The following is a 17,299-nucleotide window of genomic DNA, read 5'->3' on the forward strand; positions in this document are numbered from 1 at the left end:
GATGGGCCGGGTCGCGCTGCCCCCTTCGTAACGCCGAGAGGGCGCACGTATGCTGTGGTCCCGGTCCACCGCTCCTTTGTCCCCTCGTCAAGCGGCGGCGGCCATTTTGTCATCCGTCGAGGTCTCGCCACCAGCGCTTTACTCGGCTCCTAAGTACACGTACGCAATTCGAACCCGTGTAAAAATGTATCCTCGCGAGCAGCCGAACTTCATGTACGCAGTCATCACAATCTTTGCCAAATCGCAGCGGTCCTTGCGCGGTATCAGTCAGATAATGTACAGATCAGCGGGAGCCCCCGTACAGGCACGTCTTTTCACATGGCTTCCAAGCCACGCCCCCCATGCTTCTGATGATTGACAATTAATTTCTCATCAAAACGATGGATCCAATGTGAAATGGCTATGCACGTTACCTTCAAAATCTAATGTTGATATATGCTTTGTAAATGTGCTGAAACAATAGCTCTGAGATGACACTGTGAGCTAGCATAATCTGGAATCACAGAGCAGGGAAGAATGGACAATAATGATCAAACTTGCCCAAGGCACCAGAAGAAAGCGGCAAGGCACTATGTGCAGTATTTGTGTCATACAGAATAAATATGTCATGTAAGGAATCACTATACTTACTTGTAAGGCAGCTTCTGCTTCTTCTAGTGCTGGTTTAGCAGCTTCCAATTTTTCTTCTGCAATTGCTTTATCGGCTGAAATGCTGTCCACAATGGCCTGCGCTTTATCCTTGACTTTTTGCACTTCAGCCTTTACTTTCTCAGCAGCCTGTGCTTTGACAGTTACTTCCTTCAACACCTAATTCAGGGGAAAAATGACACAAAGAAACAACTGTTAATAAAAGAAAGTGCTTCCCACAAATATACAGTAGCATAATGTGGGCTCTAGTATATTAAGTGATATTAACAAATTATTTGTGATATTGTACTGCTTCATAGGCAGTCCAAGAAAGTATTGCAAAGCTAGATACGGCTGGGTTACATTAATATCTTAAGATCCCTGGTTTGGTCTGTCCATCATCGACTCTTCATGTATGTATAGATCAGCAATACGTTGAATTCCTAATTAGGCTAACAAAGTCATTTAACATAAGCTTTCATGATCTTTCAGTAACTTCTTCAGTGAAAGATGGATTTAACTGTTCAAAAAACAAAACAATTAGACACTCCCTTCTAGAATTCCTCATCTTTTCCTGTCTGTGTTACTGATTTGTCATTTCTTCATGGTGAGCATGGCTTTGAGGAGTTAAACCCACAAGTAGTAGACTGACCATTTTAAATGGCATGGTAGGGAAAGCAACACTTCAATACTATCTTTTAATCTTGAGCTTGAAGCACCATATATGGACAACATGTTAGCAAGTCGATCCTTGAACTCTGGGTCTAAGTATGGGCAAAAAAACTTTGATAATCATGACAGATATTTAAAAACAGGCCATTTTAGCTAGAATTCTTTAAATAAAATATGCCATAGGCAGATGATAACTTTAGGACAGGATACGTACATTGTATAATAATGCAGCGGAAATTTCAGACAATGAAAGGATTATGTAAGAAACCAAAATGAGGTGCTTTTTGGATCAGAAAAGATGAATTGAACAATTATATCAGATTTGTTTAGAATTTACCATTTTTTCACTTGCATGTGCCCCTGGAACATTTACATTGGATAATGCTATTAAAGCATAGACACTTGTTGGTTCGGTTTAGACGGGGCATGCTCCCACTTCAGATGTTGAGTGGTAGATTGGTAACAAAGGGCAGTTTGATACAGTTTAAGCATGTCAGGCAAGTTAGAAACTTTGGTCCACCTTGTTCTATCCCCCTAAATATAAACATACAAGAAGGGCCCCTTTATCACCTTTTCTGCGGGATTGAGGTTTCAGAACGTTATGCCAAGTTTTGTTTTATTTATTGTTACTAAAGTAAAAATCAAATGGGTCACAAATTAATGAAATTATTCATCAAATATCAATTTTTTTTTAATGTAATTGTCCTTGCAGCAGCATTATAAATACCTCTAAATCACAATGAAGTGCCCTCAAAATAGTGTTGAACATTCAACATATTTTCCTGGAATGCCCCAAAAATAACATCTAACATCCCCTCACAATGCTATATTTTTTATATGTCCACTAAAGGACATGATCAGCCCAAGAATAGCAAAATTATTTGTCTTTCCTGATCATCTTCTGTTCACCATCTCAAACTATTAATGTCTTAGTCTCTAGCTCTCTCTTTCTTTACTCCACTCTGTTTCTTTCCAATTTCTAATGCCATGTCACTGACTCACTCATGCTCTCTATAAGTATTTTGCATGTCAAAACTCCAGGCTTCCTCAGCCTTTCTCCCCATTTCAGTCTCAACCTTCAATAACCACAGTCTCTCTTTTTCACACTGTCTCGCTCAGCATCTCTAACATACCTCTTTCATCACTTCAGACAATTACAGCTACTCAAGTCAGATTGTCCCCATACTCACAAGCATTTCAAATTCCACACAAGAATATTTAGAGGGACAATTCAGTAAATTACCTTTTTGCCAAAAGATATGCATTTTGGAGGCAGTGCGTTAGTTTTTGGGATCCAAAATGTAAATAAATCTAAATGTGTTAATGTATTTCAGCAAAAGCCCTTCAGTAATTGTGAGATAATTCAGTGTCCCATTTTTTACTTGCTTCTTGGAATAACAGAGTTTTTTCTCACTTGTCGCAGCTTGATTCACCCATATGTAATTTTGATATGGTCTGTCTCCAGGAGACCTGGTAAAATGATCAACCGATAATAGATGGTTATACCATCTGTTTTGAGAAAGCTCAAAAAGGTTTGCAAGGTTGCCCTTTTGGGGGTCTATTTTGTGCACATAACAACGGGGCAGGTCTCCAGATGAAACAGATTCCAACTAATAGAAAGGATATGCTGATGGAAAGGATCAAGTGGCAGGAGGAGGGTGGTGTGATAGCCCAATCTTGTGTTTTGATAAATCTGTATTTTAATCTTGTGAATGCGGAATTGGAATCTTTTTTAGCTGCAATTGCTGACCTACTTGTGACTTGGGTTCCTGACATTTGAGACCATATCATAATATTAGGAGATTGTGATAGTGAATGTCTAGATCTTATGTATGCACTATTGTATGCAGAATAGGTTGCATGCTTCTAGGAGTTCTAGAGAACGGACTATAAGATTTCGTAAAGACTTGGAGTCTTGGGATTTGCACCTCCTGAGTGGAACCAGTAGTGGAGATTATCCACCTCGGTTCACGTGGCGTAATGTCTTGGTGTCATCAACTCTTGATTGCATTTTTGTTTCTGATGCATCTAATTCAATACATGGGTCTTTAAATGTTGTGGAACCTAACAAGAGTGATCATTCGATGTTCCTTTTGGAAATCAATATACTTAGTAGAGATCAACATTAGGAATCTGTAAGTTCGGAGGTTAGACCTAGAAATAGTGGTGCTCTGGAGGAAGTGAAGTTGTTTCCCCCTTGTCTGGGTGAGCTTTGTTTTGCACATTTGGGTTACGCTGACAATATTATTATCTGTGATCAAGCTCTGATAGGCCTTCAAATGAGATCATCAGCCTTTAACACATTTTTATTGGACATAGACCTTAAAGTAAATGCTATTAAAACTAAGATGTTCAAATTTAAACCAATGTATTTTTAAAATTGTTTCAATGTTACCTGTTTTTCTAATGGCAGTAAACTTGAGGCGGTGGATCACTTTAAATACCTTGGTTTTAACGTTTATCGTAAATGCTAAAAACCATAAATAGCCTCTAGATTTCGAACATTTGCTCAAGTAGCAGCGGCACAGCTTCGCTTGCTTGACAAGTGTTTTGGTCAGTTTACAATTGTTCCATTAGTTAGGTACCATCAACAAATAATTGGCCCTAAAATTATTTATGGAGCAGAAACAATGTCAAAATCACCAGATCGGTCCACAATGGAAGCACTTACATGGTTTAAGCTACTTACCTGTAAGGCTTGTTCTCCAGCATGGGTCTGGCATGGATTCATATGCTCATGAATATTCTCCATTGTCAGGCTGGGAATCCTCGGTAAAAGCAAACAACAGTAGCATTTTAGCTTTAAAGCTGTATTTCTCCTCTAAACCAATCACTGTTCTCTGGGTCATACGGCCCCCATCCAATGACAGTCCTCTCCCTAAGCTCCACCCCTGGTGGCCATCTTCAGATTTGGTAAGCACATAAAGTGGCAGTATGAACCAAGAAGAGCCACAGAGGGGAAGGAGGGAGGGTTTCATGTGAATCCATGCCAGACCCATGCTGGAGAACAAGAGTTACATGTAAGTAACTTAAACCTTCTCCAGCATGGGGTCTGGCATGTATTCACATGCTCATGAATAAGAATTACACAGCAGTACATATACACAACCACGGGAGGAGGCAAGGCTCAACAGAAGAATAAACACTCACGCCTGCAACTGACTCACCTCAAGCAAACAGGCTGCATAGCACCACTGGGCCGACCTGGAACTCTGACCTGGAATCCCTGCTGACGCAATAGAACCTTGTGAATGTGTGTGTGGACCTCAATGTAGCGGCCCTGCAGATGTCAAGGGGAACACCAGAGGGAAACGCTGTAATTGCTGCAATGGCTCTGGTGAAATGGGCCCTCAGTCAGCCTGTAAGGGGTCTGTTGACAAATAAATGAGAAGTCTTTTGAAACCCCTTCATGCATGCCACATAGAACTTCAAGGCACCAGCAACGTCCAGCGAATGCAAGGACCTCTCCGCCAGCAACGACGGATTCGGGAAGAAAACAGGCAACAGCAAAGGCTTGTTGAGGTGGAACTCCAACTGCACCTTCGGCATACAGGTGGGGTGTGTAAGCAGTACCACCCTTCAAGAGTGTAAGGACAAGTATGGCTGCTTGCAAGACTAGACCTGGATCTCCTCGATCCACCTGGCTGAGGTGATCACCACAAGGAAAGCCGTCTTCCACAAGAGAAACATGGGCGGGGCTTGATGCATCGGCTCAAAGGGCAACCCCATGAGTCTAGTCAAGACCACATTGAGCTCCCAAGCTGGGGCAGGGGCCTTCATTGGCAGAAAAGTCCTGCCCAGTGTCCTGATGTAACGATATATGGCCACTAGGAGTACCTTGATAGAGGCGTGAGCCAGTCTAGCCTTCGCCAAGGAAAGCAGGTATGGATGGAGCTGTTGGGCTGTAACACGCAGAGTTACACCTTCTGAGCCCGGCACTACATGGAGAAACGCTTACACCAATGGCTGTAGCTCATCAACATCGAAGAGGCTCTGGCCTTGGCCACAATGTCCTCACACTCCGCATGTAAAGAAAAATTTCCACATTCTAGGGCTGCAGGAGCCAGGCTCTGAGGTTCAGCGATGCTGGGTCGTGGTGCAGAATCACCCCTGCCTCTCTGGATAGGAGATCGGGAAGTAGTGGCATCCTGATGGATGGGCCTGCCGATAGACGTAGTAGACCTGGATACAAGATTTATTGCGGCCACACCGGAGCGACGAGTATCATCCTGCAGCGACACCGTTTGAGTGTGTTGATCACTCGTTGCAGGAGTGGGAACGGAGGAAAAGCGTATAGGAAAAGTCACTCCCACAGGAACAAGAACGCATCCCCCATGCTCCTCGACTGCGGGAACCTGCTGGCGAACCTCTGACACTTGGAATTCATGGCCAATGCGAAAAGGTCGATCTGGGGTCGACCTCATTTACGGAATAGAAGATCCACTTGGTCCTGGTGAAGCCCCCACTTGTGGCAAGAACATAGCTCCCTGTTGAATGAGTTTGCAATGGTGTTCTTGGTGCCCGCCAGGTGGAAAGGCACGAGAAACATGCCCTATGAATGGCCCAGTGCCACAGATCCTGGGCCTCCTTTGAGAGAGCAGAGAGCGTGTCAAGGCCTGTTTTCCGGATGTAGAACATGGTGGTGGTGTTGTCCGTGAATATCCTCACCACGCTGCCCTTCAGTTACGGTTGGAAGGATTTGGGGGGCCCAGAAGACTGCCCGAAGCTAGAGGACATTGATGTGAAAAGTCTTTTCTTGTTGCAGCCATGGAGTGAAGCAGCTCTTTCGGAAGCTCCTGCATGATCCTGCAATCAATACTAATCCTAGCGCTGTGGAAAGAGTTTCACCCAACAAGTTACAACCACTCAAAGCAGAGAACAGCAGGAGCTGGAGGGGGTCGAAACAGCAAGCAGATGAGGTGTATGGGTGGCGGAGGCCGGCCTCCGAAAGATGACTGTGCGCGCCCCAAGATGGCAGCCGCAACAGTGAGTGTACTCACCGAGTGGCACTAAGCTAATGTATGCTGAGGACCATCAACAAGTAGATCGGAGACCGCAGAGCGCACATGCCTTGGCACACAGGTGTGCAGGGCAGATCAAACTCACAATAGAGGAAGACAAGAGATGCCACCGGCCAGAGTACGGAACACATCAGGCGATTACTGTCCAGAAAGAGAACACAGAACACAGACCACGGAACGAACGGAAGGTGGGGAGAAGGTACACACATTGACGAAGCAATCCACAGCAGCTAAGTAAGCCAGGCACAAACATTGCCTTTCAATGGCAGAGAAAGGCCGAAAAGGGAAAGGCAGACAAACTGTCTTGGAGGCCTACGCACAGAAAGAAGAAGGCAACCTCAAACAACAGGGAGAGCAAGCAGGGATATCCTCAGCACAGCAGGTGACCATGCAAGAAGAAGGTCCCATTCTGGTGGCTATAGCAGCATTGAAAACAGCACTGGAATATAAAATCGATGCAGTCATAGTGGATGTGGGCCTGCTCTGACAGGATGTAAGGGAACTGGCAGATCATCTGGGAACAGCAGAAAAACAAGTACAGGATAATACAGCAAGTATAGCCAGCGCTCGGACCCAAGTGGCTGACCTGATAGACAAGGTGAAGGCTCTGGAACACTGCGCAGAAGATGTGGAAGAGAAGGTCCGCAGGAATAATGTCAGAATACTCAGACTCCCTGAGGGGGAAGAAGGAAGAGACCCTAGGGAGTATGTTAAGAATCAGATGCTGCAGGAGGTGGGTCCAGGCACATTATCGCAGGGATTTACGATCGAAAGTGCACACAGATGTTGATATATCCAGCCAAATTGAAGATTTTGCATAGCGGGAGATCACACTTCTTCTAGACATGGGGAAAGCGCAATCCTGTATAGACGCACAGTCGATACCGCAGCTTCTGCATAGAAACGACGACCAACCATCGTGGAATGACACCTAGCGCAACTCGGAATGAACTCTGAGTGATACCGCACAAGCAATAGACTGGAACATGAGGGTGAAAGAACGTAGTGAAAAGGAATGCAGGGCCACAAGAAACTGGGGCACCGTAACAACAGCCAGGTGGCCACAAGACGGCTGCCCTGGCAGTGGCCACATGCCACAGTTGAAACTTTATATGTCAGTTTGAAGACGTCAAGCTGCCGCACGTTGCCCGATGGAGGAGAGCCAGTACTGAGAGAAGCAGCTGGGCCTGAGCAGGAACATTACTGCTGGGCCATTGTTTGGTTTGGTAATTGTTTTTTTGGGTTATGACTGAAGCAAAGGGGGAGGGTGGGTTGGGGGAGGTGGTCGAACAATGAGATATATTGGAGGAAACCGGTATGTTGTTAGACAAGTGGAACCATGAAAAATGCAAAACAGTGAGATGTAACAGAGAATTGGCTCACCAGGGTGAGGCGACAAAGAATGGCGAGCCAGCAGGTAAAACAATGGGGCGGTGGGGACCAGAAAGTCCAACTGTGAATAACTATGACAAGACCTACAGACTTGAATATAATCGTTTGAAATGTAAGAGGCCTTAATAACTATGTCAAGAGATTACGAATACATGCCTACTTGTCCAGGAAGGGCACCCATGGGGCAAGGTTACAGGAAACGCACCTGACAGCAGACAGACAAACCACACTAGCAGGGAAATGGGGCGGCAAGCTATATAGCTCGCCTTTCTTGGCGTATGCAAGAGGGGTCCTCATAACTGGATTGCGCCAACAGCCCCCTTCCAGCTGTTGGAGGTCAAAAAGGATTATGAAGGGATAAAGATTGTTGTACAAGGGCTGTGGGAAAGCAGGAAAGTCTATTTTGTAAATACCTATGATCCGAATCATGACATCACAGTTGTCTTCAGATCACTATATTCTAGGTTGTCTATGTACAGAGGGGGACATGGAGGTGGGGAGGAGACTTTAATTGTACCCATAACCCTCTGTTGGATAGATCAGACACTAAATACAAGAAATCGGCCCCGCCGGCAAAAACCCTCAACGGCCTTCTGTGAGACTTAAGACTAGCGGACATATGGAGGGAGAGACATAGGGAAGAGTGAGGCTACTCACACTTTTCAGCCCCCATGCGGTGAATACATGAATAGACTACATGTTCACAGGAGAAGAAACATTGAGTGAATTTCAGCACATAGAATATGAAGCCAGGATACTCTCAGATCATTCCCCACTAATTACAATGTGGCAGAGCTTAGCCCTGAGACCCCGAATACCCACCTGGCGCCTGAGAGTGGAAGCCTTGTTCAATGACTACTTTACAATGACTACTTAAGGCCCCAGATAGAGGAGTACTTCAGCATCAACACAGACAGCCTAGCACAGATGAGCACTGCATGGGACGCATTCAAAGTGGTTATGCATGGGAAGATGATAGGCAAAATGGGTGGTCTCAGGGCAGTATCGCTAAAGGCCCTGGAAGACATTGAAAAGGAGATTGCAAGTGTGGAAAGCAAAGAGGGAGGAACACCAGTGGAATTAGGGTGGCTGGTCCAACTGAGGCAAAAATGCATGGGAGAATGGGAAGGCTAGGACGTCTCAAGTTTGCAAAATATATCCAAAATCTGCACGCAGAAGGGGATAAACCTGGCTGACTGCTGGCGTGGCTATGTAGGCGTGAAGAACCAAGGGAAGGGATTAACAACATTACTGATGCACATGGATTCTAGTCATAAACCAGGATGGGATCAATGAGGTGTTCTTTAGATTCTATAAAACCCTATACACTGGAGAAGCAGTGGAGAGGGATAGAGACATAGACACACCTCTGGGCCAAATAGACCTACTGAAACTAGGAGAGGACCAGGTAGAAACATTGGATGCCCCGCTAACGCTAGAGGAAATAAGCAAAGTAATAAGAGAACTTCCGACCTCCAAGACCCCAGGACCAGATGGACTCACTGGGGAGTTTTATAAAACATATGCAGAAATACTGGCACCCAAATTATTAAGTTTCTTCACAAAGGCATTTGGCTTGGAAGTATTACCCAGCAGCCAGAGTGATAATAAACAGCCATGTTGACTCATTCTGCGTGATCATGACATTATATATATATATATATATATATATATATATATATATATATATATATGCGACTTCCAACAACTCGGCTGAACTCTTTAAAATCTGCAAGGAACTGGCCAATCCTGCCGCAGTCTCTACCTCCTTTGTCCCTTCCCAGGCCCTCTGCATGGCTCTGGCTTCTCATCTCATCTCTAAAACTCAGGACATCTTGTCCCCTCTCTCCTCCTCTCCCCTTCCCCCTCTACTCCATGCTCTTCCTCTGGCACTTCTTCGGCCACCTCTCCCCCCTCCTTCTCTTCCTGTCCCCTGTTCTCCCCTGACGAGGTTTGCAGACAAGTCTGATCTATGAAAGTCTCATCAAAACAGGTTCACCCCTGCTCCTCCAAAACAATCAAGGACCACATTGACTTCCTGGGTCCTGCCCTGGCTGACTTCTGCAACCACTCCTTCGCCACAGGAGTCTTCCCCTCCCCCTAAAGCACTCCCTTGTGCATCCTCTCCTTAAGAAACCCTCTGCCGACCCCTCTTGCCAAGACAACTACCGTCCAATCTCTATCATTCCTTTCCTGGGCAAACTCCTGGAAAAGCTGCCCATCTCCCAGCTTAATCTTCACACTGAATCTGTTGGTTGTCTCCATGACCATCAGTCTGGCTTCTGAGCTGCCAGAAGCACGGAAACTGCTATCCTGAACATCTGCAAAGACATGCTCTCCAACCTTGACTCCAATACTCACTGTATCCTCATCTTACTTGATCTCTCTTCTGCCTTTGATACGGTCAACCATGCCATCCTGCTCAATCATCTCTGTGATAACCTGGGCATCACCAGTCAGGCCTGGCATGGTTGACTTCTTTCCTCTCTGACCGACCCTCCCAGGTTCAACTTGGGTCCTTCCTCTCCTCTATTTCTATCTCTACCTGTGGTGTTCCCCAGGAGTCTAACATCGTTCCCTGGCTGTTTAACCAATACCTGGCACTTCTTGCCCAACTTCCAGTGCTATGCGGATGACACTCAGCGCATTTTCAGGCTATGCTCAGCCACCTCTTCTTCCTCTCTCATCTCTGACTGTCTGTATGCCATCCAGGAGTGGTGCGCAGCCAATGATCTATGCCTAAATGCCAGTAAGACTGAGATTCTCCTCATCGGCACACCCGCCCCCTCCTTTCCTGTCTCTCTCTGGCCGGTCTCTCTTAGCCCTATTAATTCGCCCACCTGTGAGGCCAAAAACATCTCCCCCTCCTTCTCTGCCTTTCCCCTCCTTCGACTCTACACTCTCCTTCTCTCCTCACATCCCTGACGTCTCTAAGAAGTCACACTACCAGCTACACCTCCTCAGTGGTATTCTTCCTTTCCTCTCCTTCCCCCAGAAGCTCACGGTCTCCAGAGCTCTGGTTCTCTCTAGGCTGAACTACTGCAACAGCCTCTTTCTAAATCTGCCTGCCTCTACTCTCCGCCCTCTGCAACTTATTCAGAACAGGACTGCGAGACTTGTTCTTGGCCTCAAGCCCAGGGATCGTATCTCTCCAGGACTGAAATCCCTGCACTGGCTCCCAGTGGCTGTGAGGATTAAGTTCAAAACCCTCTGCATTGTCCACAAGGCCTCCTGGGGCCTCGAGACCTTCAACTCTCTCTTCCTAAATATCTTCCTTCTTGAGCTCTTCTCTCATCCGCCCGAACTCCCTCAGGGTCAGTCGCTTCTCCAAGCAACAAGCAGTAGATCTCTCTCTTTGGGTGGGGCTGCCCTCTGGAACAGCCTTTCTGCCTCACTTAAACTTGAGGAGAACCATCTCCGGTTCCGGAAGCACCTCAAAACCTTTCTCTTTACTTCTGCTTTTTCTCCTCCTCTCCCTTGCTGAACCCCTGACTGAAACTGCACTGGTTACCTGACCACCTGCTGAACTCGGGTCCAGGTCCCCTCCACCACCAATCCCACTCCTGCACTGCCTTCCTGGCAACCCTCGCACTCTGGACTATCGCTATATCCCTTCAGTCCCTCTACCAGCACTTGACACCAGATGTCTGCACTTACCCTTGCACTTACCACCAGCTGGCCATACTTACTATGTTATTAGGCTATTATCCTGTGCACTGCACACTCCCCTCCCCCTCCGCCTCTCTCTTGCACTTCCCCCTTCCCCTTCTCACGGACTTGCGCGATCTGAATGACACCTGGCCTAGCAGGATCGCTGTTTGTCTTCCCTCTGTTCCCCCTCCCTTGCCTCATCGCGCCTTGAAACACTTGTGTATAGTCGCGTTATAAATGCCATATCATATCTTCAATGTGTTTAACAACATCCATGGTACACCCATAATATTGCTATTGAATGTTAAAACTGCGTTTTTCACTACTGTGAACTACCTCACCCAGCATACAATGCGCCATCACACAGCATGATAGTCCATTTTTTGTTATGATGAACATTCTGATGTAAATACACACAAACAGGATAAACAGCATCTTGTTTTTCTTACTGATTCGACATCTATTACATTGTGATAGCGTTCAGAAAATGGAGCATTTTTCATTTACTGTTCGATTTAGTAGTCCTTTTTTTGTTACAATTACATCCAGACGTGCTCGCACAGGAGTATCCTCTTTCTATTATTGTCTCTGTTTCCATGGTGACAGTATAAAATCACCACACATGAGATGCTGTCTGTCTTTTACAGACTGGGTTACTTATCTCTGGACGCGCATTACCACGTTTGGGTAAGCTTTTGTCACTGCGTACTTGTCAAATGTTTGGTTGTTACATGTCCAACACAGTATGAATATCAAATGGCCATTTATTACCAATTTGGTACATTACTTTAATTTACACACAGATAGCGATTAATCCATTGTTTTGTATTCTCGTGTAATGGTATACAAATCAGTTGAATAAGAAAAGTGACATGACTTTTTTAGGTCTTCACTGTCTAAGTTGGTTTCATGCATTGAAAAATTATACTGATACAAATATTTATCATATTGTATTGTAGATATACTGAAATTGCACCTGATGAAGGGACATTGAATACCGAAACGCGTTGTGCAGACGGCACGGAATATTAACTACATACTGGACCATTGTGGACTGAATTACTCTATATTATTTCTATGAAAACTACTACTGTGACATTTTGAATTTTGAACTTTACTTTGCTGTACAATATCTCTAATTATATTGGCTTATCTTCAGCACAAATGTGTGCAGGGGACGGGAGTATCCAATTTTCATGGATACTGAATTCTGTTTCTTGAAGAAACTATTATACCAATCCTTAAACCAGTCAAACTGCCACAGAGCTGTAGATCATGTAGGCCCCTCTCAATGGTAAACCAGGATTGTAAAATCCTGACAGCAGTCCTGGCAAACAGGTTAAAGAGAGTAATAGGAGATCTAGTACACATGGATCAAACTGGATATGTCCCAGAACGGAATACCACATGGAACTTGCAGAGGCTATGTCACGTCATAGACAGTACTAATCAACTGACGGAAGTGAGTGCTGTGGTCTCATTAGACGCAGTTAAGGCCTTTGACATGGTACGGTGGAACTGAATGCTGGCAGCTCTGGCGCACTTTGGAATTGGCAACGTCTTTTTGCGATGGGTTAAATTGATCTATATGGCACCCAAGGCCTGTGTGAAGACAGGTAGACACATTTCTGAAGCATGGGAAATGCGAAAGGCTACTAAGCAGGGCTGTCCACTGTCGCTGATGCTGTAAATCCTAGCATTAGAACCTCTGGCAGTGTTCCTTAGGAAAGAGTATGCAGAGGCGGTAATAGTTTTGGACGCAGTGGTACATCCAGTCTCCCTGTATGCAGACAATATGCCGTTGTAGGTTGAAAGGCCGGAAGACAACCTGCCACACTTGTTAGACATTATTGACCAGTTTGCCACGTTATCAGGGATCAAGGTAAACCGGGAGAAGTCCTGTCTGTTCCCTCTTGCAGGACTCAGGGACCTCAGTGAGTAGCACCTGCCCCGACTAGACTTCCGATGGGAGACAAAAACCTTCCGCTACCTAGGCATTAATGTGTGGCCTTGCATAAGAACAATACGCAGAAAGCTATAGATAGCGTAGTCGGCTCTATGAGGTTCTGGAAGAGGTTGCCTCCTATAATGCCAGGAAGAGCGGCTCTCCTGAAGATGGTTGTACGCCCCTGCCTCCTGTATTGCTTCATCAACGTGCCTTACAGCATACCTTCAGACTTCTTACGAAAGCTGAACGCGATGACGAGGGAATTCCTGTGGGAGGGGGGGAAGAAACAGAATTATCCTGAGCACTCCTCAGAGAGACTATGCTGCGGGTGGAATGAAAGTGCACCACTTTGAGTGCTACTATCTAGCGGGACAGTTGCAGCACGTTGTGGGCTAGTTAGGAGACAAAGCCTCACAGGACACCTTGTTGCTACAGCCGCTGCTGAGGCGATATTTTCTGAAGGAAGTATTGTGGGTGAAGGAGCTTGCTTTAGAGATACCTTCCTAGCTCTTGCAGCTGGGCAGAGATACATGGTGCAGAAATGGGAAATTCCTAGATAGCCTAGATCCCTTCTCGGTTCATGTCCTCTTGGCGGGGGTCATTTGTGAACAGCGGGCACATTGGGGCAGTATAGAAGACATTGGGAAGACAAAGGAGAAGCTACGATAAATAATAGCTTTTCAGACCCTAAGCGAATATGACATCCACAAGGGTCGGTTTCTGGTATACGTAAGCATGTCAAAAGAATTGGGAGGAGGTGGCTAGGCCTGCGCGATGAAGTGGGAACCATTGAGAAATTGGACACTATGTATGGTGTGGCAGAAGGGGGGCACATGTTCGCCAGATTATACAATCTGTTTTTAAGCAGTTTGGGACCAACAGAGCTGAAGGTGTACAGTAAATGGGATGCAGATATAGGGAGAACTTTCACAGACGCGGAATGGTAAAGGGCACTGCTTTACACCAGACAAGTATCAAGGAACGCCAGTTTTAAACTCCGCCAAATGTATCTTATTCATAGAGCATATATGACTCCACACAGGCTGTCTCTGATAGCGGGACAGGGGGACCAGACCTGCCCAAGATTCACACAGGAAGGAGCAGACTTGATGAACATGTGTTGGGTGTGCCCTGTAATCTGGACATTTTGGTGGGATGTTAGTGGAGAAGGTGGCACAGGGGGGCCTCCAGATGCAGACGTAGCCCCCAGAATATTGTTTGCTAGGATTGTTCCCTAGGGGCGGGAGGCACAACGCTCACCTTACTAAAATGAAGGATCTGGTTGCGTATTAGCGAGACGTAGGATTGGCATAGCATGGAAATCAGCAGATGAACCTAGAATAGAAGCCTTGTGGGTGGATTTACGAGAATTGTCTATAGCAGAGACGGCAGTGTGTCATAGAGCGCTGGTGAGGGGAATGCATGAAAATGTGAGGGGATTGAAGCCTGGAACACTATGATGCAAAGCATGTTCACACCTGAAGTAGATGAGTCTCACTGAATGTAGATACGTGGAAGGAAGCCTGACACAGGTAATGGGAGGGACACATGTAAGAAGGGACCACGCAGACTGGTGGGCAGGAAATGTTGTGGGAGGCGGTGGCCTGATGGGGAACTATGAATGGGGACGAATGTTGACACCCCAGAGAAATGACTGAATTGATATTCATCTACATTATGATTACAACATGTTCATTTTAATGTTAAAGGTATTTGTGCTGTGCTCCGTCACCAACGGAATTAGTCCCCAGGAGCTCTGGTAGATCTGCAAATAAGAAGGAGGGGTTGGGGTTAGAAGGGTGAAGAGGGAGTAGGAAAGTGAGAGAGGTGGTGTCCTATTGGCAGCTTCAGTTCGGTTTTCACAGTGTGCTAAGCTTGGGTGTGAATATCGGATCGATGCGAGTCCTCATGTGCTGTTGGTGCTAGTTATGTGTTGTTTGTTGTTGCAGTGTGGTGAAGTGCTTGCGGTTTGCTGTGCACAGAGGTGGTTGTGTGGATTTGTGTGTGAGATATGTATGCAGACATTTGAGCTTTTGGGTAAGTGGGTTTTATGTCTCCTAGTTTTTGTATTTTTTGTTCTATGTATCTGATTGTCCTATGGTGAAACTTGTCTGTAGTTGTTTGTTTTGTGAGAAACCTGAAGGTGTCTCACCCGCTAGTCCCCGGAGATCTGTCATCCAGGTGGCCAGGACACAGCCATCGCTATCAGATCCAGTTTCTTGGGGTGGACCAGTGGAGCAGGATCACCTGAATGGGGGGGGGGGTCTTTGGGGAGTGAAGTAGCACACAAATGGGTGAGACGCAGTACCCCCTTCGTTATAATACCTTTTCCCCATCCTACCCCGTAGGATACTTAAAAGAACTAGCCCCTCCTTTTCCGATATGAACACTTTCTTACACTGTGGAAGACAATGGACTAACACCAGAGCTGTTTACCTCACTTGTCCCAACACAAGGGTCAGGCAGAGACAGGCAATTGACAATAACTACGCACACCTGATGGCACTTTCCCTTCCCCACAGGGATAAAAAGCAGAGCACGAGAGCACACTTAGAGCAAGTACAAACGCACGAGGAAGCAGCTATTCCACGACAGCAGTTCAAAGGGAGACTAATGGCAGCGAGACACCGAAAAAAAAATAACAAGGAGGGAAGTGCCATTGCCCTTTTTTACCCAAACCCGCGAAGCCTCCGTGGAAGGAATCATAAGACCGGGAACTACAGCTGACGTGTGATGTAACAGATGTCAACGGTGCACAGGACCCTCCTGCACTGATAACCGAGGCAGGGAGGCGCACTTGCTACCGTGTTACTGTTCTTGACTCCAGAGACAAGAAACGACAACACAGCCGGTGAGTCGGAGGGAGAATCCATTCAAAAGACTCTGGCTGGTCCCCTTTTCTTGTGAACATTATAGAACCAAGTGGCCATAGGAAAGGCCGGTATAGAATGTTAAGGTGGTCAAACAAGGGTCGAGCCAAAATCCCTTGTACAATCGAAAGTCCTTAACCCATTACCAAAGTTTGAACATTGTGAAACAGGTGTTCCCGCCCGGCTGAGGGAAACACTTTGTGAACAGTGAATATGTGAAGCCTGACTGGGGGCTAAGGTGAAGCCTGACTGGGGGCTAAGAGAAAGCCTGATTTGGGCTTAAGGGAAAGCCTGATTGGGGGCTGGAGAAAGCTAAGGGAAGTAAATCCCACAAGGTGTTACAACCAAGTGAACTGTGTTAAGCTGGCAAATGCGAATCCGGCTGAGGGATGCCCGCGAATGAGAACAAAATGTAACACCCCGCAAACACTGTGTTGACAAGTGTGAACCCGGCTGAGGGATGTCCACAATGAACGATTGTTTAAAGAGACATTGAGACTCTTGAATGTTACAAGTTGCTGATATTAAGAACGAAAGGCTGTAGTGAACCCCACTGAGGGAGGCCAATGTTGTAAAAGGTTTGGAGCCCGCTTGATGGGGATTCACGGGTGAAGGGAAATTACCCGACAGGAAGATTACTAAAAGGAATGTTTCTTTTGTTGTTTATAACACACCAGGCCCTCTGAGGCAAGAGACCTGGTGTAAAAGAGACTTGGCCACAGAAGGCCCTGACATTTTGGAAACAAACTGTAAGCTTGTGCTGGAGAAGCCCAGGAGTGTGCTGTGCTCTAGAGTCCCGCCTTGTCCCATGCTAAAAGCATGCGGAAGGGAGACCCCAGTTATATCATCGTGACTTATCATTTTAGTTTAGTTTATTCATTTATAAAGTGCACCAAACCCTCAGGTATCTAGGCGCATAGGTTACCGAAGCATTCAAACCATTAACAACGGTACAGGCAATGCAAGTAAGTACAGTGATGATATATACAATATGTACAGAAAGGTACAATCGTGCAGACCAATTTACACATATATAAGCAGTGGTACAAACCAATATAATAACACAAGTAAGTACAGTGATACAGTACAGATAGGTAACGTCTTGTTGGAGGCAGAGT

General features: G+C 46.0%; 1 protein-coding gene across 1 annotated transcript in view; it reads right to left on the reverse strand.

Moving 5' to 3' along the window:
* DNAH5 (dynein axonemal heavy chain 5) overlaps nucleotides 1-17,299 on the reverse strand; it is a 4,235,244-nt gene that overhangs the window by 996,564 nt on the left and 3,221,381 nt on the right. The window contains exon 58 of the mRNA XM_069613779.1: nucleotides 631-807. Within this exon, the coding sequence (XP_069469880.1) occupies nucleotides 631-807 (177 nt within the window). The remainder of the gene's footprint in view (nucleotides 1-630; nucleotides 808-17,299) is intronic.

The sequence above is a fragment of the Ambystoma mexicanum genome, chromosome 5p (genome assembly GCF_040938575.1).
Source record: "Ambystoma mexicanum isolate Mex_15411 chromosome 5p, UKY_AmexF1_1, whole genome shotgun sequence".
NCBI lineage: Eukaryota > Metazoa > Chordata > Amphibia > Caudata > Ambystomatidae > Ambystoma > Ambystoma mexicanum.